Raw genomic sequence first — 21,196 nt, 5'->3', positions numbered from 1 at the left:
ATTAGATTACAGATTAATTTGGTTAAAAATAATTAGTGTATCTGAACCTTAAGTTTAGTAAATAAAAAAGTCTTACTAACTAACTAAACTACATAGTGCCCGAGAAGCTAACAGTGAAAGAAACCGTTGATAAAGCTAAAAATCAAGATAAATTGTTAAAACAGGTGGCTTATAATTGCATATTTATATATTTAATCATTAATTTAATTAATAGCGAAAAGTTAAATAAACAGTTGAAAATTCTAAAACTATTGGCTAATTGGTTGCCACAGCTAGCTAGCTAACAGTAGCTAATAGCTAGCTGAAGGGGTGGTGGTGTAAAGAGCATCATTGCTGCCTCCATCCCTGCACTACAGTGTTTTATCCAGCAGATGTCGGCAGAGGAAAGAGCTGAGTGTTGGGGGGTATTGTGTGTGGTCGGGACAGGAGCAGCTGCTCCTCCTGGAGGTGTCTGTGTCTTTAAGGCCGTATCTTTACGGCGCACACACGGCTGACGGGTGCCACGCTGCGGCGCCTGCTCAGTGCGCCTCCGCCGCTGCCGCTGCTGGGACCCCGACCCCGGAGCTCCTCTGTTCCTGTACTGTACTCAGTGTATGCGTGTCTGATGGTAACCTATGGACTGACGGTGAGGAGGCTATTGTTGTCAGCCCCCGGTGGTTCGTCCGGTCCTGTCCTGCTGCTTGGAGCTGCACTTTCACCGGAGAATGCCCAGAGGACGCGGAGCTGTGTTCCTGCACGGATAGCGCAGAAATACACCGGAGAAACACGGTAATTACGCTCCGGTTTATGCATGATTTATTCCGCTTTTGTTTATTATTCTCATTAGAATAAACAGATCTCGCGTGAGGTTGTAGCATTGCCAGCGGCCCATCATCATCATCACCATCATCATCGTAGCGGAGGTTTGTTTACCATCAGAAAACGACCCTCATTGTCGTTAATTATCACCGGATCTCTGTGAGACATGTCTGGACGGTGAGCAGACTGGATAGGCATCCTCCAGCCGGCTGTACATACATGTCCCTCAGATGGAGACAGTGAAGGCAGCAGCAGCAGCAGCAGCAGCTCTCAGGCCTGCTGGGAGATCAGAGCTGCTGCTGCTGCAAAAACACACCGGAGTTATTCAGCTCAACTCAATCTGCATTATAAAATAGTCACATTTAAAAGTTCTGCATTGGAAATATTACCGAAAAGTAAACTGCAAAGTACTAATTCTGCAGAAAAACTTTGAACTTATGCTATTTTTCTATTATTAGATCATTATTACCCATGCATTAATAGTGGAACTGATTTTTAAACATGTTTTTAAGGTTTTCATTATTGAACAGTTTGCTTATTTTCTTAATTAGTTGATTAATTATTTTATTTGTAAAAAAACAAATCAATAAGAGCCCTGCTGTGCAAAGTAGGTTTCAAATCACCAAGGGGCCCCTCTGGGTCCGTATTGATCCAGAGTAATTAAATTAATTGCACAATAACCGAAGCCGCTCAGTTCAAATATGCTGCAAACTAAAGGCAGGTCTTGCTGTGTCGGCTAATTTCGTCTGCTCTAATGGTGGATATTTAACAAATGGACACACAGCCGGTCATGTTGGCCTCAAGTAACAGCATTCGCTTGATTAAGAAACTGTCCAAAGCCTCAAATTAAAACGATTTACTGATGTTTTAATATTAGTTCCATTGTTATCTTTTAACTGGATGGAGTGCAGCAGTTATTTCTGGCTGTAACTGCAGATTATGCTCATAATTGATTAATCTACCAGTTATTGAGTAAAAAGTACAAGTTTAGTCTGAAATGTGGTGGATCATCAGTAGAATGAATGGAAAATACTTGCTTATAGTAACTACTCAAGCTTCTTGAGTAAATGTCCTTCATCCTGGATTATCTGATAGACTAAGAGCGACTTAATTTGTTAATTAGTTGTGAAAAATAGCCGTCACATCCTCCAAGAGGCCAAGCTGACGTCTTCTTATTAATTGGTTTGTCCGATCTACGGGCTAAAACACAAACACAGGAGACGAAAGAAAGCTGATCAATACACAATATACACAGAGAATCATTGTGAAAACCAGCTTGTTTAATGGCTTTATTAATCGACTGCTTCAGCTTTTATTGAAGATGTTAAATAACACACGTGCATCCTTGTGATAAACCCAACCTCCCATCCTGTGTTCTGGATTTTGTTAATGCAGAAACTCTTTGTTTGGAACAAAGATTACGCTCTGAACTGCAAGTCCAAGTTCATTGCAGCCACAGACAAGTCTTATATTTTCAAATGTTTTTAAGTCTGAGTCTTTCATCAGTCGCGTCTGAGTCAAGACTTTGTGTGGGATGAGATTCAGAATTTGGGATTTCTTAGGTTTCAGCTGTAGAAAATCTTCGTCCCTTCTCAAGAGATTCTTTCCAAAGCTCCTAACATGATATTAATTTGACGACTGCTCACGTGCTCTAAATTTAATACTGCGTAATAAGAAGATTGCAAGTCCTCAGTTGGGCAATGCATGTTTTAACTTAACTTATGAAAGCAAAATTAGGAAATGAAAAGTGTCTGCTGCAACCAAACACCAGTTTTTTTCCCAGCTCCACTTTAATTTCCCCACTTTAAACAATCCAACCTCTGACCAGAAACCACGTCTGCCAATATCAGAATCAAGTCCAAATCCCATGTCTCCACTCTGTGATGTAGTTTGTTTAATGAAGTCCAGATTTAGGGACATTTAGTTTGGATTAAACACACCCAGAGTGCTCTGTACTTAGGAAACTGTGTCCTTCAGTCAGGTAGAGTAAAGGGGAGCCGTCCGGTCTCAGTAGTCTCTCCCAGTTTGGGCCTCCACCCTCCATACTGGGACTCCCGCCAGTGCTCGTCTGTGATTTAGTGCGCTGACCACATGCAGCCGCTGCCATATGCTTCAGATGACGGCTCATATTTAAAGCTTCTGTAAGCTATCAACCTTCCTACGTGAACCTCTGCGGGGGCCAGAGCTCATATATATATTGCACTTTTTAAACACTTTCCACAGAATTTATAATGCAGTAAATCTTTGCTGACAGGGCTGAAATCCAATCTGGGTTGGATCAGCACACCCGACGCCAAAGCATTTCAGTATCTTAAGAATCTCTGTGAAATATCTAGATTGTCAATATCCAAGTGCGTTGTGGTTTTCAGACTTCTGATGTCTCAGACAACCAATATGCAAAAAGCACAAGAGTGGAAAAGTGACATTTAGAGTCTTTAATCATTCTTTCAGGGGCACGGAGAGCTCCAAGAGGCACGGGGGAAGCTGTGGGTTTAACGGCTGCGTTTAAAAGAAGAATTATGGCAAATGAAAAGTAAATATGTAAAGCTGGGTCCTGTATCTTCTGTCAGGGGGAGGAGGAATCTGTATCGCTAACTCATCAGAGGAGGACAACAAAAATTTGTTGGGAGTATTATTTGATGCTGCCTCTTAACAAACAGAAACTCCAGCCTTATTGTATTGTACAGAGTGTTTACAAGTGGCTCTATAAACCCAGCTATTAAATAAAATAAATTTGGTTTAGGCACAAAAATAACTTGGTTAGGAGAGTAGCTTCATTGTTATAGTTAGAAATAATAAACAGGCTGTTAAGGACAGTCATAGCCAATGGAAGCGTTGACCAGCAGCATGAAATGGGAAATAAACAAGGAGTATGTGTTGAAGTCCGACATTTTATGACCCACCCATCCACCCAGACCTCCTCTCTATGCCAACTATGTGGCTCTGCAACTTCGCCTGACTCCCTCATATCCCCCCTGTCATAATTATTTTTGGTTACCACAGGTTGCTGCCATCGAACTTAAATATTTGTTGCTTTAAGCCACTCAGCGTCACTAAACAGTTCAATTTAAAATCACAGAAACCCGCCAATGAGGTGGTTTCAGGGTCTAGGTTTGAAAAAAATACATGTTCTGATTCAAATTGATCAATTCACAAAAGTAACCCTAACCCAAACCCAAGTACACGCCATTTCCCGCATCCTGTCTTTAGAAATCTTGCAATGTTTTTGGGAGACCGGTTTCGCGTGACAAAATCTTGCAAGATCTGGCAACAGAAGGAGATCCAAAACATGACAAGAGCTATAACTCTGATAGCATCGTCAGGAATGAAAGCTGATTTGATTTAAAAAGTATGAGGACAGAGAAGAGCTGGACAAAAGCAAAAACACGTAAAAGATGAGAAACTAGATGGGAAATATTGTGGACATACCACAAATCTCTGGAACCAATGACAACAGTCGTTTTAGTTTTAAATAAAAATGTTTAAAAACTAAAATATCTCTAAATGGATTGATATTGAATCGAATGGAATCTGCACCATGTGAATTGGAATTGAACCGATTCAGGAAGTCAGTCGTGATAGCCAGGACTAGTTGTTTGTTGAAACACAATAAACCTAGAACAGAAGACTGAACAGTCTTTTAACTGTGTCACTGACCATCAACCAGACAGGAGCGCCATCTTCCTCCTCCCTGAATTATTCAACCTGGTTCATCCACATTCAGACTCAATGTCTGGGGAGAAGAAAATGATGAACTGGGTAGACGATGTACAGAGCGACCCAAACAAACTGGTTGCCCTCCATTAATTAAAAGCCCCCATTTTACTTTGGGCTGTTGCACTGAATGCTCCTCCTCATGTGGTGAAGTCATGTTGCCGTCTCGACAGTGGTGGATATTATTGACGACGTCAATGACGTCTCTACATGCCTCGGCTACTATTCAGGCATTTTTAAAATGATCGGATCAGTATCTGGCTTCAGCCAAGCCTGATCTTTTGTAGTTATTCGTTTTAACTCCACATCCAACAACCAAAACCACATCCCATGTATTGTCAAAACCTCTTCTTCCTCTTCTGGTTTAAAGGTGGCTGGCTAACGTCAGAGCTCCCAAAAAACATGAAGAACCAAAATCACGTGAATAAACATGTCTGCTGTGTGAAACGTTTGTGCTGTATTCCAGAGAGGGTTAGGGAGTTTATGGCAGCGTTGGATGACCAGAACATTTCTGGAGTAGAGAACACAAGGTACGACTCTAGGAGAAGACAAAGAAAGACTTTAGGAATCTACACGGGACCAACTTTAGGACATTTAAGATCAGATCAGGACTTGGATCAGCTAATACTTAATATTAAAAGATCATGGGGCAAAAACACTTGATTGGGACACCCCTACCTGTCAGTAACTCAATAGTGGAGCGTTAGATAAAGCTGACCACAAAGAAAACGCCTTTACATTTAAAATTTTTGAAGCCATCACGGTTGGAATGTTTATTTAAAGTAATTATTAGCTTTGCCAAACTCAGTTTCATTACGGGACGGATTTCAACTAAAACAATACCTCTGGCACATGGATAGTCAGACATTTTTCTTTCATGGCGCTTAGATGATGTGTATGACTACTGTTACTGACGGAGAGACTCCAGGACAACGTTCTGTCAAAATTATTGGGCGTGGGAAGCTCAAACTAGCTTCCAGGCAAATCTTGTCACCCTATTGGCCGTTGTTTGATCAGTTTTTGAGGCTAGATGATTAATTGATCACACAATTTCGATAATAAACAAAGTTTATTAAGCACTGGTGCACAGCTGGCGTTCATAGCCGCAGCTTCAGAGCCGCCAGATGCTTTTTGTGGCGTTAATGAACCATTAAAACCAACAAAGGATTCATCCGTGTCTTTATGGGGCCTCCCTGCTGTCTGCTGGTCTGGCTGAAGATCCTCCCAGCTTTTTTTTTTTTTTTTTTGTTTGTCTTTATTCCAGCTTTGGGTATAACAGACTTTCTGCATAATCCTTCTCTGGAGATATTTCTAATCCAGATGCTTTGCGTGTCCAGATTACCCCCCCTCCCCGGGGTCCTGTCATTGGTGGATGTAGATTAAACAAGGATTAAAACCCTCGCTGCTTTGTTTGGGGATGATTTGACAGGAAGCCTCCAGCTGGCTCTGTGTTCATTGTTTGATTAGACACAAAAGTGTCTAAGTTATAGTATTATACTACTAATAGTCTTTTTTTACATACTGTTAGCCGTCACATGCTAATCGCTAGCTGTACAGTCAAGTGGGACATTAGTGGTAGCAGTCATCAAGACTCTCATGACGTCTGGTTTCCTGTCACGACACCTCGGTGAAGGTGTGAGGCAGTTGTCGTGTAGGAGGCTGGTTTGTGGAGGTGTAGGTGCAGGTTGATGGTTTACTGGGGGGATGGGGGGGTGGACAGCTCTGTACTACAGCTGTCTCATGCTAACTATTTCATAACCTGATTATGAAACCTCTAAAGCAGGGGTGTCCAAATTCTTTTCACAATAAAAAAAATTAACAGCTGTGTGGTGTCTCTGGAATCTCTCATCCCATGCAATCGACAAGTCTTCAATTCATTGCGCAATGTTGTTGAATGCGTGCTTTTTTTCCCAGGCACATTAATCCTGTGATTTTATCGAGGCATTCTTTTATGAAGTCACCATCTGAGAAAGGTTTCCCATGTCTGGCAACGAGTTTACTGACCTCAGAACTGGCTATTGTTGAATTTTCCTGTTTTGTAAGCATGGGAAAAAAATTCTGTTGAGCTTTTAGACTAGCCGTGTAGGTGTAGGTCTGACACTCACTAACCGTCTTGCGTTTCCTTGGTTCTACCATTTTTGGTCGTCTTTGTTTAATTTCGTGGAGAAGCTGCAGCGTTCAAGATGCTAGCACCGCCCACTGTTAAAACTAAACAGTACAACACAGTCAAGTGCACGCTCTGTGTGTGGGCTATACTCCACTGTACTGTATGCCGCTGGCAAAAATTAAAATGGACCTTGGTTTTGGATTTTATTTGTTTTTTATTCTGGTTCAGGCCGACTGAAGATCAGCTGGTTTGTTTCCGCATTTTTGCACACACTGACTATGATATTACTCCACTACCCACTAATGCTAACTGTCTTTATTCTCTGCGATGAAGTCATTTACCACCTCGTGCTGTTGGTTTGAGGGCCAGCAGTCGCCCACATCTATCAGCTGGGCTCACTCTTTGTTTTTGTTTTTTGTGAGTCATCTTCAGTTGTTGTTCTCCAGCTCATACAAATCTTTCTTTTTTCCTTCTGCAGATATTGACATGAAGAAAGACATTGAGACTCTAATAGCAGAGGAACGGGCCGATATCATCTTGAAATATGCTACGGTGAGTTTCCAACAGGCAGAGTGATCCCAGGGTTTTTAGATTGACAAGAATGTGTGTCCTTTAAATTCAGAGCAAAGGTCTGTTGTATTCATTCCACTTTTTAAGCAATGGTAAAATAAAATTCATCATTTAGGCTTTCATTATGTCTTGTGTGTTATTTGTGTGTAGGAGGAAGAGATCACACGTGGTAGATTTGATGGTTAAAAACACCAACGGACACACTGAGATGGACGATGGTGTGACTTCAAATGTGCGTTTTTGCATTTCTGCAAGTGTGGAGGGCACTAAAGGTGTTTGTGGGTTGCTAGATAGGACTTAGAATAGCATTAATAGCATGTTGTGTTAGAATGTTTTCATGCCACTAATGTGTCGTGCTATTTAAAGCCCTGGACGGCAATCTGTTGGCTCGTGATTAATTGTGTCAAAATATAACCCGTGCTGATTATTAATGCTTCTCCAGGCTGCACAACGTGTGGTGAATGTGCTGATGCCGAGTGTGAGCTGGTGGTGGGTGTGGGTGTTGTACGCCACGGCAGCAGCAGCAGCAGCAGCAGCAGCAGCCAGAGGTTAAATTTAGCTCAGCAGCCTGGAGCAGCGGGGCGACGGGGTGGCATTGGAGGGGTTTGCTCCGTCTGGCCATAGCAACAACTGTGACACACTGCGCAGCAATTGACTTGACACCTGACTGGCTGAACTCCCGGTCATGGTGTTTTCTGTGTGTGGATGCTGGTTTCCGGGTTACATGAAACAGCACTGTGCAGAGACTGACCCCAAACCACAGCTGTGTACTCTCAGGAGGGCTCTGGGTGATCGTCTGTCCCACATACATGTAGGTTTATGTCCTTATGACACCTCCCTTCTCCTGAACAAGCTGCTGTTTGGCTCCTTCTCACTGTTACAGCACAGTGTTTACCACTCTACGACTACTCCAGGTGGTGCTGGACCTTAGCTCCAGTGCTAAAGTTGGTGTTGGTAGCTGTAGGTTTATTCCAGTAAGCGAATAGGCTCTTCTGTGTCGGGTTTTATTGGAATTCTGTGCTGTAAATTTGACAAACTAGCACATCGTGAACCAGAGTGCAGAGCCGTCACTTTGCAACTCACACATAAAAAGCTAATGAAAATGAATATCCTTTTAAAAACAAGTAGGAGCCGATATCATCGTTAAACGGTATGAGTACGGATCCGTTTCTCATGAAAATAAATGATTTGTAAAGTTAAACTTCAACCTTCTAAGGGACATGATGTCCCAAGTTCATTGGTCCATTGTCGGCTAGTTTATGGTGGTGTGTCCCGCTCTGTGGACGCTAATCAGCTGATCCAGCATCATCTTCATCTGAACGTTCCAGAATAAATAAACTCCAGACCAACTGATCAGCACGATTCAGGAGAGGCCAGCTCTAGAAAACACCTTGTAGTCTTTACTAGCTACCTAGCCTCAAAGCTAAAAGTAGCTCTTCTTAGCTCTCTAGCCTCCCAGCAAACAGTAGCTCCTCATAGCGTCCTAGCCTCGCACTTAGTATTAGCTTGTCCTTGCTACCCATCCTCTGAGCTACTAGTAGCTCTTCCTGTTTCCCCCCTTTGAATACAGACTACCGCCTCTTTGTAGTGTTTTCAAGTGCAACTTTTTTGGTGGAGACGTGAGCCGATGTCCCAGTCAGCCTACTTTGCTGTTAGCTCTTTGATGTCGGTTTGTTGTGTCTGCATAAAAATCCAGAAATACATCTCTCTTTGTTGCAAATTTGGAGAGCGTCTGCAGCATCTTTTGCTTGAAGTCTTCTCTGGAAGCCTGACGAATAGACGGAAAAGTCTTGGACCCTTGAACTGATTGTGCTCCTGCAAAGATCTGCCAGGCCAATCAAACTGCATTTCTTTGCGGCTTCTTCATGGGTGCCAAAGTTATGCTTTAATTAATTTACTTGAGGCATTAATCTTTCTACAAAAGCAGTTCAGCAGCTCTAACTTCATACAACTGGAGGAGCTTTAATAAACACTGAGGTGTGACACCCGGTGCTCAGAGGCGTCTTATTCTACTCTACTACTTTTATTTTTTATTTTTGAATTCAGTCGTAGTAAACTGAAATAAACCGTCGTCTCTCTTGGCTTCAGTGTCTTTTCTCTGCAACACGCCGCACAGCGTCGCTGAGAAAGTATTTTTAGTTCCTCTCGCTAGCGTGATGCTGACATCACTCTGAGAGCCTCAACTGAGATGAAGCCCTACTCTTCCTGTGTGCTCACGCCGACCCCCCCACCTTGCCCACTGGCTGCGTTCCAGACAGGAGGCAGCCAACCAACCACACAGCAGTGTTATTATTCAGAGTGAGAAGCCTCTCGGCCCGGCCCGTCTGAGGATTAGTTCCCTCTCTGTTATGTCAACACCGGGACCAGATTGTTGCCTAAATGGATTTTCCATGATTTAAACATTACTTCTAGACTCTGAGCGCATGTTTGACTTGGCTGCTGCACTTTAACCCGATTAGATTCATTTAAATGTTTGTGTTTGAAGCTTTTAGTGCGGCGTGTTAACTGCAGTGTTTAAGTTTATGTGTGCATGTGTAACCCTTAAAAGCTGAGCCACAACTTCACCTATTCTCAAGGTGCACGGAGAAGTGAAACCATATGAGGAAGTCAAAACTAAAGCAGCTCTTTGATGTTGACTGGAAGCTTCCTACGGTCTCCTCAGTGTAGGAGAAGACTGAAATGATTATTTACACCACACAGTATAACTCATGTCACTAACTGTATATTTACACATACCCACTTTACCCTGTTTATGTTTCTATCATTATATACTGTACACATTATTTATACATCTTATATATCTTCATATATGTATATACACCGATCAGCCACAAGATTATGACCACTGACAGGAGACATAAATAACATTGACCATCTTGTGACAGTTCATTGTTCTGCTGGGAAACTTCTGGACCCGGCATTCATTGGTGTGGATGTTACTTAGACATGTAGCACCCACCTAGACCAGACCAGGCACCCCCACCCCATAGCAATGACACTCCTTGATGGCAGCAGCCATCCCCAGCAGGATGCAGCCTGACACAGACACACACACAAAAACACTTTAGGAACAACTAAAAAAAACATGAAGAACAGCACAAGGTGTTGACCTGGCCTCCAAATTCACTAGATCCCAAACTGATCAAGTATCTGTGGGATGATCCACAGAGGCCCCTCCCCTCAAAGGCCCCCCACTAACAACAGGACACCCTCAGAAGGCCCATGTCCATTCTCATCTATCTGTCTAATATAACATGATTGAAGTGTGACTTTGTTTTCCCGTTGGTGTTTCCAGGGCAGGCAGGGCGGGGTGGAGATCGACCCCTGGGAAGATGCCGACTACAGCATCTACAAAGTCATCGACCGGTTCGGCTTCATGCAGTAAGTCCCTCTCATTGCATCTCAGTAGTATTTTCCCGCCAGGTGGTGGCGCAGTTCTAGCGGTCGCTTTCAATTTATCTTTGCCTCTATGTCTTTTTGTCCTTCAGCGAGGACGAGCTGCCGGCGCCGACTGCTCACGAGGAGAAGGTAAAGAAAGGAGAGGAAACGTCGAGACAGGTGACGGTAGAGGAGCTTTTTATTCACCGGCTTCCTTTTGCTTTGACAGCGGAAGCAGCTGGAGATAGAGAGAGCAGAGAAATGGCTGAAGATGGTGAAGAAGTGGGATAAATACAAGAACAGTGACAGAGTGAGTAAAAAGCATCTATTTAAAATGACTTCACCGCTGGAGACTTCTGTTGACAAATATGTGAAATGTCTGCTCATTTCTGTGTGAGAAACTGTCAGTGCCGAGTCACACAAAGTGAGAAGCCAGATTCTTTCATGATCACGCTCTCATTCTGAATAATCTGGATCCCTAAAATATGACTCAAACAAGGAGAGGCCAAACATCCGCCTTGAAAACAACAGAACACTGAAAAAAACACACACTTCATTAACAGGACCCAGTTCCTGAACCCTAGAGCAAACACCGAGGTGACGATGGAAAGAAAAACTCCCTTTTTAACAGGAAGAAACTTTGAGAAGAACCCAAAAAAGAAAGCAGAAAGAGGAATGACATGAATGAAAACATACTACATGCAGCATCTACACGATGAGCATTTAAAATATTAATTGTAGAAAGGCTTAGTGGGCATACAGTGCTCATAAAGTTACTGTTATATGGATAAACAAGAGCACAGGGGCATAACACTGTCAGTGACAGTAGTAGTTGTATTCCAGGTGAGTTAGATGCTGCACTGATGCCTCACAGCCAGAAGGTTCTGGGTTCTAATCCATGGGCCGACTGGTTTCTTTCTGTGTGTAGTCTGCATGTTCTCCCTGCGTCTGCGTGGGTTCTCTCCAGGTTCTCCAGCTTCCTCCCACCGTCCAAAGACATGCTGGTTAGGTTCATTGGTGATTCTAAATTGGCCGTAGGTGTGAGTGTCTCTCTGTGTTAGCCCTGTGATAGACTGGAGACCTGTCCAGGGTGGACCCCGTCTCTCGCTCAAAGAAAACTAATGAATCAGTAATTTCAACATATATCTAAAGTTAGCAGCACTGAGTTATTATCGAGCAGTAACTTTTGGGGCTGAAAAATGGACTACAGTTCCTCTAATGTCCACTAGGGGCTGACACCAATAGTGAGTCCATCTCCATAGACCTCCATGTTAAAATGTCCAGAAATAAACATGTTCACAGCCTGGTACAAAACCAGTTCTGGCCTCTAAAGCTAATTTCTCCAGTCATGCCAGTTGCACGATATCAAGGCTTTGAAGAATTGTGAAAATTCTTTGAGCATCTTTGAGTTAGCTGGGAGTTGGTACTACACTGAGCTTCAGGAAACATGGCTGACTTCATGAAAGGGTTCATCTGTCTTTATATGGAGTCACCAGCTTCAACAACTCATTGCTCTGACTCTCATTCATCATTTCTTCCATCTCTTTTTTGTTTTCTTTCCATATTCTAAGAAAAATAATCATCCCTATTTATGCATTTCTTTATTTTTTTCTGTGCTGGATGCTGCATCCCATGATTAATGACAAATAGACTGTAGACTAAGAGGCTTTGAATTCTCCTCGTTACTTTCTCAGGACTTGCTGCCGTGTGGAGCCACAAATAAGTGAAGTTAAACTGGGAACTTTTAAACCTCCTCACGTAAACATTAACTCCACTTATGTTTTTTTTTTTTTTTTCCCCCAGCGGCTCCTTGATCCCAAACCTGCTTCACTGTGTGCTGCTCAGTGAATAAATAAGATGTGAAAACCTTTTTAGCTTTGTTCCTGTGAATGTTGTCGGAGGCGGTTAAAACTTTCCGGTGACTCACTCTTCGCAGCGTCCGCTCTCCAAAAACCTTGTTCTCTCGGTGATTATGTTTCCCTCTGCTCCTCCTCGCTTTCAGATGGTGAAACGGGTTTACAAGGGCATTCCCCTGCAGCTCCGAGGCCGGGCCTGGGCACTGATGCTGGACGTGGAGAGGGCTAAGAAGGAGAACGAGGGCAAATATGAGGTAAACGCTCTGAAATGACTAGATGCTCTGTGGACATACACATAAGATGTTGGCCGAGGATAAATAAAAGTGTGAGAAAAGCAAATTCCCTGCAGAAAAAAAGATCAGATTACATAGAGGAGATGAAAGCAGTAACTGCAGCGTAACAGATAAGACTTTTAAAGCAAATTTGTTAAAAATATTCACTTCATATTAGATTTTCTTGTTTTTCTAAGAGTCAGAGTAGAGGTTGCATATATATTTAGCATCTTTAGCTTAGCTTCTCACAAAGAAAGTGTGAAGTGGGAGTAGCCTAGCCTTCAAAGATTTCCTCCCAGCAAACTTCCATCAGCATGTACCTGTGCTCAGGAAGTTACCTTAAACTATTTGTTTTATGGTTTATCGTTTGGCTAAACGTGACCAGAAACTCCAAATGGAGAATAAGTTTAAAATAAATGCTAAATGTTTTACTCATAATTGCAAACATAGGAATTGTTTTTGATAGGATTTAGTGAAGGACTAGCAGCTCATGTCCAATGTAAAGCACCTTTTTAAGATTAAACGGAGCTAGTGTTCAATAACACACCATCAGTACAGTCTAATAAGAGTTTAGTTGTTGTGTACTTACAAATAAAAAGGCTAATGTTAGCATCAAAAGTGCTTGTTAAGCAAAAATACCCTTTCAGAGCGTCATGTTATCAGCAATTAATTACTTTAAAGTCTTTAGTTTGTAGTTATTATTTAATCCCTACATCATATTTTATAAGTTCCTAATGTTTTGCACGTGAAACTTTATTCTGAAGTACAATTTAATGCAAAAGTAGCAGGATGAAGTAGCAGGAAGGTAAACATACTTAAAGTAAATCTTCCAGTCTGTCTGTGAAGCTAGGCTAATGCTAAGCAACATATTACACTTCTAAAGATATTATTTTTAACTGTTAGCTTTTAACACTAAGACTAACTGTTAGTAAAACTCAGTACATGGAATAATGTACCAAACGGCTAAGCTAACGATGTTAAGTGAGGGCGGATTTGTACAGATGGCAACCAGATTAACGATGACAGATTTTATTTTACTAAAGTGGACAGGATTAGAAAAACTAGAGGAAAACTAGAAGATGGAGACATGCTAAAGATTAGGAAATGATGAAATCAACCTGTATTAATATTTAACACATCCTGAGTCTGGTGCATAATACACAATTTTTTATGTAGTTCTCTCCTAATGAGATAATTTTCCAGTGAGACCAAAATATTCTGAATATGTTCAGCTACATGTTGAAGATTATTCTGCTCTTTCATGTTGAGTGACTTCCCTTTAAGTATCTGTAATCTAATCTGCTGTTCTTCTCTCTTTCTCCTCACCTTCCCTCTGTTTTCCACCCAGAAAATGAAGGAGCAGGCCAGGCTGTGCTCGTCGGAGATCAAACAGATCGACCTGGACATCAACAGGACCTTTAGAAAGCACATCATGTTCATGGATCGCTTTGGAGTCAAGTACGTCTCGCGTCGTTCAGTCCGATGTTCCGCCAGAAATTGATTTTCAGGGTCTGACTCACTTTGCTGAAATCTGGCCTGCACCTCTCCTGGTACAAAGGCTCTGCTCGGGTTATCGGGTAATGTGAGAGTTTACCGATGTGCTGTAAAGCATCCTACGCTGCTCAGAGACTCACGTGGGTCGCCCTAGGATTTAAAATCTGGAGGATTGTATCAGTACTTTCACGATAAGCAACAATAGATGCCGGTCTATAAGTACACTATGCAGCTGACGGTGTTACATTGTAGTCCTCTAGGCTAATGGTAGCTAGCATAACGATGTAGAAAGATATTAAAGATGACATCTGAAATCTCACCTACATCTTCATCTTCATCGTCTCCTCAAACCTGTGAGACAGTGGAGTTTATAGATTATGAAGCAGGAGTCCATGACAAATTTACAAGTAAACACCTATAAATAACAACAACTCCAGATTTTTTCCTTTGGTTTTGGTTGCAAAGAAGAACAAGTAACTTAGGAGAATGTTTACATTTAGTAAACCGTCCTTCAAGTGTAATTTGGTCACATTGCTGTCTGCTGTTTAGTCCTGGGTCTCAGTCTTGTGTTCTGTTCACTTCTCTCTCTAAAACAGTGGACAAATTAAGACTAGCAGCTATTTTTCAATTTGAAAAATGGAGACCTGTCCAGGGTGGACTCCGTCTCTTGCCCGATGACAGCTGGGATAGACTCCAGCAGACCCCGCGATCCTTAACAGGAACAAGCGGTTACAGAAGATGAATGAATGTTTAAATTATAGTTTATAATGCAAATAGAAAGACTCAGGAATCACAGAAATCAAATCAACTTTAAGGAGTTATGAACGTCTGCAACCAGTTATGATGAAGCCTGTAAAGACTCAATCTTTATTTAGCCGACTAATCTGTGAGAAGTTTTACTGGTTAGTCACCATCAATGTTCAAGATCAAGCTGTAACCTCTAGGCCTGGAAAATATACAACAGTTCCTCTCCTCCGTGTTAAAGCGTCTAACTTTAGAGCAGATATAAACAAGATTACATCCTGGTCTCTACAGACGATTTAGTCATTTATGTCAACTCTAATAATGAGAAGTTTTACTCACCTGTTTAAATTATGGTTTATGATGCAAGTAGCAAAGATCAGGAGCCCACAGAAATCATTACATCTTTTAGGAACCATGAATATCCACAACAAATTCAAATGAAGTCTGTAAAGACTGAGAAATTGTGGGACAATCTTTATTTGCCCACCTCTCGCCCGATGACAGCTGGGATAGGCCCCAGTAGACCCCGCAACCCTTAACAGAAATAAGCGGTTACAGAAGATGAATGAATCTTTATATGCAAAAAAAAAAGAGCAGAATGACACGACTAGTAAGTGAAAACTTTTCTCAGCAGCAGCCTTGGTGGACACAAGTGGCAAGAATGCAAGCTTTTCATTCATTCGCCGGTCTATCACAGGGCTAACACAGAGAGACAGACAACCATTCACACTCAATTTAGAATCACCAATGAACCTAACCAGCATGTCTTTGGACGGTGGGAGGAAGCTGGAGAACCTGGAGAGAACCCACGCAGAACATGCAAACTCCACACAGAAAAGAACCAGTCGGCCTGAGAGGCATCAGTGCTGACCACCTCGCCACTGTGCCGTCCTGCAACTTTTTCAGTAATTTCAGAATACTGATGATTAAACATGATTACAGCCTGGTACTAAAAACTCACACCACCTCACATTCCACCTCCTTGACCATCTTTGAACTAGCTGGGAGTTAGGTGGAGTCAGGCAGAGATGAAAACGGCCGGAGGCACCACACTGAGCTTCAGAACCTCTCTTCAGGAAACACATGGGCGGGTTCATCCAACATCCACAGTAGAATGGATGACGTTATGAATGAAGCATCTAGATGGAGCGAGAAGCTTTGGTTTCACTGTGTGGGCTGAAATGAGGTGTAGGTGTAAAACAGTCTGAGAGAAAAACCTGCTTTAGTTTATTCTGAGAAAACTCTGCTCATCAGCAGCACAGACCTCGGGCTGAACTTGGACCGAGTGTGGGAGAGAGGTGGGCAGGCTGAGTTCTGGACGCTGTGAGGTTGTGGAACCTGATCCTGTAACAGAATTACGTCACTGACAGTTTAATAGAGCGCAGGCCTGTTCAGGAGCAGCAGTGGAAAAACGTTTCAATATTTAACAGGAGATCAGCGGACCTGCAAGAAAGAACCTTTTCATAGAGACGGAGAGGACGGAGATGCTGCTGCACAGCTCCGTCCTCTGTGTCCTCTGTGTCCTCTCTCTTCTACACGTCCACATGTTCTGTTTCCATCCTCAAGTCCACTACGAAGAATATAACAAGTTTAATAATTGTCAAAATACCGAATAAAATTCTCCTCCTCTTCTTCTCTACAGGCAGCAGTCTCTCTTCCACGTCCTCTCTGCGTATTCAGTCTACAACACAGTACGTTCCTGCTTTCTTCTTCTTCTTTTATTACATAAGACATTCAAATACCAGCGTAGCTCAGGTTAACCGATAAAAATCAACATTCATCTCTTGAGTTTTATTTATTCCTGAGCGAGGACAGCATTTTCCACTCGGGGTTCGTTGTGCACAGACACAGACTGCAGCGTGATATTAGTTTGATAGTGTCATAGAAATCTGATCTGCTCAGGTTGTTCTTTACAAATATTTAATCGAGATCAACAAATTAGACGTTAGGGAAGGTTGATTAAAAGGCCAAACGTATCGATGCAGACTGATTGCAGGAAATCGTTTAGCAGCTTTGAGAAACCACCGATACCATCTGATTCTGCAGCTACAACACATGGATGCATCTATTTCTACTCTTTATTAAAACATAACAACCCCTCTGCACGTTCTGCAGCTAACTTTAGCATCCCGTGCTATATACGTGCTGCTGCATCACACACAATGATTCACGTTATTTTTATTTGTGTGTGCATTTTATTTCTGCCATATGACCAAATGCTGCTGAGCTTTCATCATGAGTCAGAACACACACACACACACACACACACACACACACACACACACACACACACACGTTGTGACTGTTTACATTTTCTGCTCCGCCGCCTGCAGGAGGTGAGCTACTGCCAGGGCATGAGTCAGATCGCCGCCCTGCTGCTCATGTACATGAACGAGGAAGACGCCTTCTGGGCGCTGTCACAGCTGCTGACCGACCAGAAGCACGGCATGCATGGTGAGACGTCACCCGAGCTGCTCCCCCTGCCATGTTTACACGATGTGAAGCTCCACATGCAGCTCTTTGGACTAACTGATTACACTCTGATCTGGACTCTGGAGCCGGATTAAACACAGCCTTTACTTATCCTTTCTCTTTTCTGAATTTTTTTCTTTTAGGCTTTTTTGTTCCCGGGTTCCCAAAACTTCAGCGTTTCCAGACGCACCATGATCAGATTATTTCCAAACTCCTCCCCAAGCTGAAGAAACATCTGGTGAGATCACGCTTGCACATGTGTTTCATAAGAGAACATGAGGCCGAAGACACGACACCGCCGTCAGATACGTGATGACATTTAATGTGATTTACTCTCTCTGTCTCTTCATCTCCAGGACAGAGAGCAGATGTCTGCAGGGATTTACAGCACTAAATGGTTCCTGCAGTGCTTCATTGACAGGGTGAGAAGACGTGTCACGCTCTCTGTCTCACCTTCAGATGAATGCATCACATTTAAAGTATGAACCTGTCACAGAAACCGTTAAGAGTAAGAGTAGACTGACGAGGGAGTGAAACTCTTCTTGCATGGGAGTATTTGATGAAGACAGACTTCCTTCATCCCTTCCTGTAGCAGCTGTTTTTGGCCTACAGTATTTTACAAACCTCTGTTTAACTGTTAATAACTTTCATGACTTATGTGTCTGCTGGTAAAGTTAAAGAGCGCCACCTACAGAAACTCCATCAATCTAAACTATCTTTGGGGAAAAGCAAAAAGAAAAACACATTCCCAAGAATCTCTGAGAAGCCGATGATGCTGCATCCTGCTGATACCCGATCCCTGCGGCTTCGCATTAGAGGAGAACATTAAGAGCTGACAGGCTAAGCTGTTATTAGCCTCCTCCATGCATGAACCACAATCCTGTGGCGGCGGTGGTCTGGCAGGTTTGGGGCGCTGTCAGCACTTCTCGGCCCCGCCGGGTCGCTGGGCTCGGAGCGGCCTCCTGAGGTTCTGGGAAAGAACCAGACGAACCCCCTGACTCGCTGTGTTTTGCCATCCTGCAGACGCCGTTCACCCTGACGCTCCGTCTCTGGGACATTTTCATCCTGGAGGGGGAGCGGCTCCTCACCGCCATGTCTTACACCATCCTGAAGATACACAAGAGTAAGATGAGGCGTCGCAGACACACTGCATTTCACTTTAACTTCTTAATAAACCAGTGAGACATTTTGAAGATGTGTTCATAGGTGATTCACGCTCATTTTAGTTCAGGGGCCAATAACAGCCCAGTTTGATCTCAAGGGTCCCAGACCAGTAACATAACAGCATGATAACCTACCAATAAAGACAACTCTCCAATTTCCTCTTTGTTTTAATGCTTTATGAGCTTTCCTTTTACAAATTTTTTTTTTAACAACCTGAAATTAACCTGAAAAACTAAAAAAAAAGACATTTCTGCACATTGCTGCCATCTTCTGGTTAGTTCTGGGTCTCAGCGTCGCGTTATGTCCACAGCTCTCACTAAAACAGTGCGACCTCTAGTGGAAAAAACAGGATTAGCAGATACTTTCTATTGAAAACATGCACTTAATGCCTTCCTAGTAATTTTCACACTTTGCAAATACATCCTGCAGGGCTGCTTTTGGCCCGACACCCCCGCTGCTGTCGGCCGGTCTGTCAGATGAGTGATGGTGCAGCTGCTCTGTGGGTTTAACATGTGGTTTCTGTGCAGAGCGTCTCTTGAAGATGACTCTGGAGGAGCTGAGGGAGTTCCTGCAGGAGCGGATCGCCCAGACTTTCCTCTACAGCGACGACGTGATCGTGGAGCAGCTGCAGGCCGCCATGACGGAGCTGAGGAAGATGAAGCTGGACCTCCCTCCTCCAGGTACACGCCATCGTATCTGTCTGAACTTACAGACCCTCCAACTTATTTCTCCACCTGCCAGACGTGACTTTGAGTGCTCTGAAATGTAATAAATAAAATGTTATTTATAATTATTATTATTTTCAGGGAAGCCTGATGAGTTGCCTCGTAAGCCGCTGGGCCAGGAGCTCCCGGTGCTGCTGAGTCCGGTCCAGTCCTCCAGAGGGAGGTCGTCCTCGGCCGGCGAGTTCCCCCGAGCCGGCCTGAGCCTCCACATCATCTCCCACCAGCCGGACTCCATCTCCTCAGACCAGAGCCCCTCCAAGGACCCCAGGGATCTCGAAGCCGTGGACGAGGAGGAGAAGGAGGAGGAGGCCCCGCTGCCTTCCCCTGATCCCGTCATCATCCACAGCCGGGCCCTGCTCACCCCCGACGGCTCCCCGCTGACTGGGCCTCCGCCTTACCAGCCCCCGGGGAGCCCGTCACCGCCGCTGCCTCATGAGAGGGACCCGAGCGCCGCCGACCCGACCTCTACTGACGTCAGCGATGACCAGTCCTCCTGCAGGGTCCCGAGGACTCTATCGGCGCCCGTCACCCAGGTGGCGTCGACGCCGTCGGGCCTGGCTCAGTCCGAGAGCCTGACGGCGGCAGAGAGGGCCGAGGACGGTTACCTGGCTCAGCTGCTGCAGCAGGCCTCGGCACTGACCTCCGTCAGGAAGACGGAGCAGGAAGCGCAGGATGAGGACGTGTCCTGAGAACAACGCCACGTTAAAGTGTTGACTCTGCTCCTCAGTTCTGTGGCACAACCATCAGAGTTACAGTGTCAAGCAATAACATTAGAGGCAGTTTCCTCCTTTAGGTTTGTAACTCAGCGGAAAATATTCAGCTGCAACATCCAGGTCATCAGATATCAAAGGTGTACGTCAGAGGCAAGCACAGCTCATCAGTTATCAAGGTTTGTAGGATCCTGCTCTGTTCGCTCTGCGTCTGCATCGAAATCTGAAGTTAGAAGGAAGTTCTGATGAATGTCGACAAAGAGACAAGAAAACAGGAATTAATGCTCATTTAGTTCCCTGTTGGTTTCTCATAGTGGATGCCTAATCTAATCAGGCTTAATGTGCAGAAAACATCTTTTATTTCTTTTGTTTTTTATGCTTTTTTAATATTTTGGAAAAGTGGAAGAAAAGACATAAAAAATCTAAACTTTAACATCTTCCCCATGTCTCTCTTAGTTTCTTCTCAGTTTAGTTTATCTGTTCGCTAAGAAATTTACCCCAATTTAGTCGGCATAAGGTTAAAATGTGAACTTTAAGACGACAAATAGTGTTAAAGCGCTGGTGTTTCCTGCAGAGAGAACAAAATAGTTTTTATAATAATTTTCATCCTGCATCAAAAATCCACATTTCCTCTAGATTTATAATTCACAGTTAAGACTAGATGAATATAAATAAGATTAAATAAGACTATAAAACTGTCCCCGTTACGTTACATAACAGGATATGTACAAAAACATCTTAGAACACATCCTGTTTGTCCAGATCATGACAACATGTGTTTCAGATAAAATAATCCTTTTATTTATCTCTCTCTCCTCAGAAAAATCCAGGAGTTGAATTGTTTTATTTTTTCCGCTTTGCTTTAAAAACAGAAGAAAACGTCTGCGCCACCTACAGAAACTTTAAAAAAGCAAAAGAAAAACACATGTCTCCGTTTAGTTGATGAACTGATTCTCCTCAGATTCACTCGACGCAGGTCTGAGGAAGCAGACGTCCTCTCTACAGATTAAAAAGTGAACGTTTTCATGATAAATTTCTACCAAATAGCCTAAAAGTAAAAGCTCTGGTGTTTGCTGCAGAGAGCGGCTGCAATGAAAACCATCAGGTTGCATCATGGGAAGTGTAGGAGCCAGTGTTTCTAGGACTAAACCAGACACGTGCGTTTAAACAGCAGCTCAACAATGAATAGGAT

At 43.3% G+C, this 21,196-nt stretch overlaps 1 protein-coding gene across 2 annotated transcripts; it reads left to right on the top strand.

The window, feature by feature from the left end:
- The first annotated feature begins 584 nt into the window (after nt 1–584).
- Nucleotides 585–20,702, top strand: LOC311485424 (USP6 N-terminal-like protein). Of its 2 annotated transcripts, XM_084540821.1 has the most exons (14): nt 585–768; nt 7,098–7,171; nt 10,485–10,570; nt 10,678–10,717; nt 10,797–10,877; nt 12,570–12,677; nt 14,044–14,153; nt 16,576–16,624; nt 17,267–17,387; nt 17,549–17,643; nt 17,762–17,827; nt 18,429–18,528; nt 19,097–19,249; nt 19,376–20,702. In XM_084540821.1, the coding sequence occupies exons 2-14, from the start codon at nt 7,106–7,108 to the stop codon at nt 19,981–19,983; spliced, it is 1,683 nt and encodes a 560-aa protein (XP_084396947.1). In that variant the 5' UTR covers nt 585–768; nt 7,098–7,105; the 3' UTR covers nt 19,984–20,702. The 2 variants fall into 2 exon arrangements, with proteins under 2 accessions (XP_084396947.1, XP_084396946.1); XM_084540820.1 differs by lacking the exon at nt 585–768 and having other exon boundaries at nt 6,900–7,171.
- The last annotated feature ends 494 nt before the right edge of the window (nt 20,703–21,196 follow it).

This window comes from Chelon labrosus (assembly GCF_963514085.1).
Source record: "Chelon labrosus genome assembly, chromosome: 3".
Taxonomy (NCBI): domain Eukaryota; kingdom Metazoa; phylum Chordata; class Actinopteri; order Mugiliformes; family Mugilidae; genus Chelon; species Chelon labrosus.
This window is presented reverse-complemented; position numbering and strand designations above follow the sequence as displayed.

Coding starts and splice junctions, on each gene's coding strand:
- LOC311485424 (XM_084540820.1), top strand. CDS start 6,947: ATGAAGTCATTTACCACCTCGTGCTGTTGGTTTGAGGGCCAGCAGTCG. Junction 16,625..17,266: donor CGTATTCAGTCTACAACACA/GTACGTTCCTGC, acceptor CGCCGCCTGCAG/GAGGTGAGCTACTGCCAGGG. Junction 17,644..17,761: donor CCAAGCTGAAGAAACATCTG/GTGAGATCACGC, acceptor CTTCATCTCCAG/GACAGAGAGCAGATGTCTGC.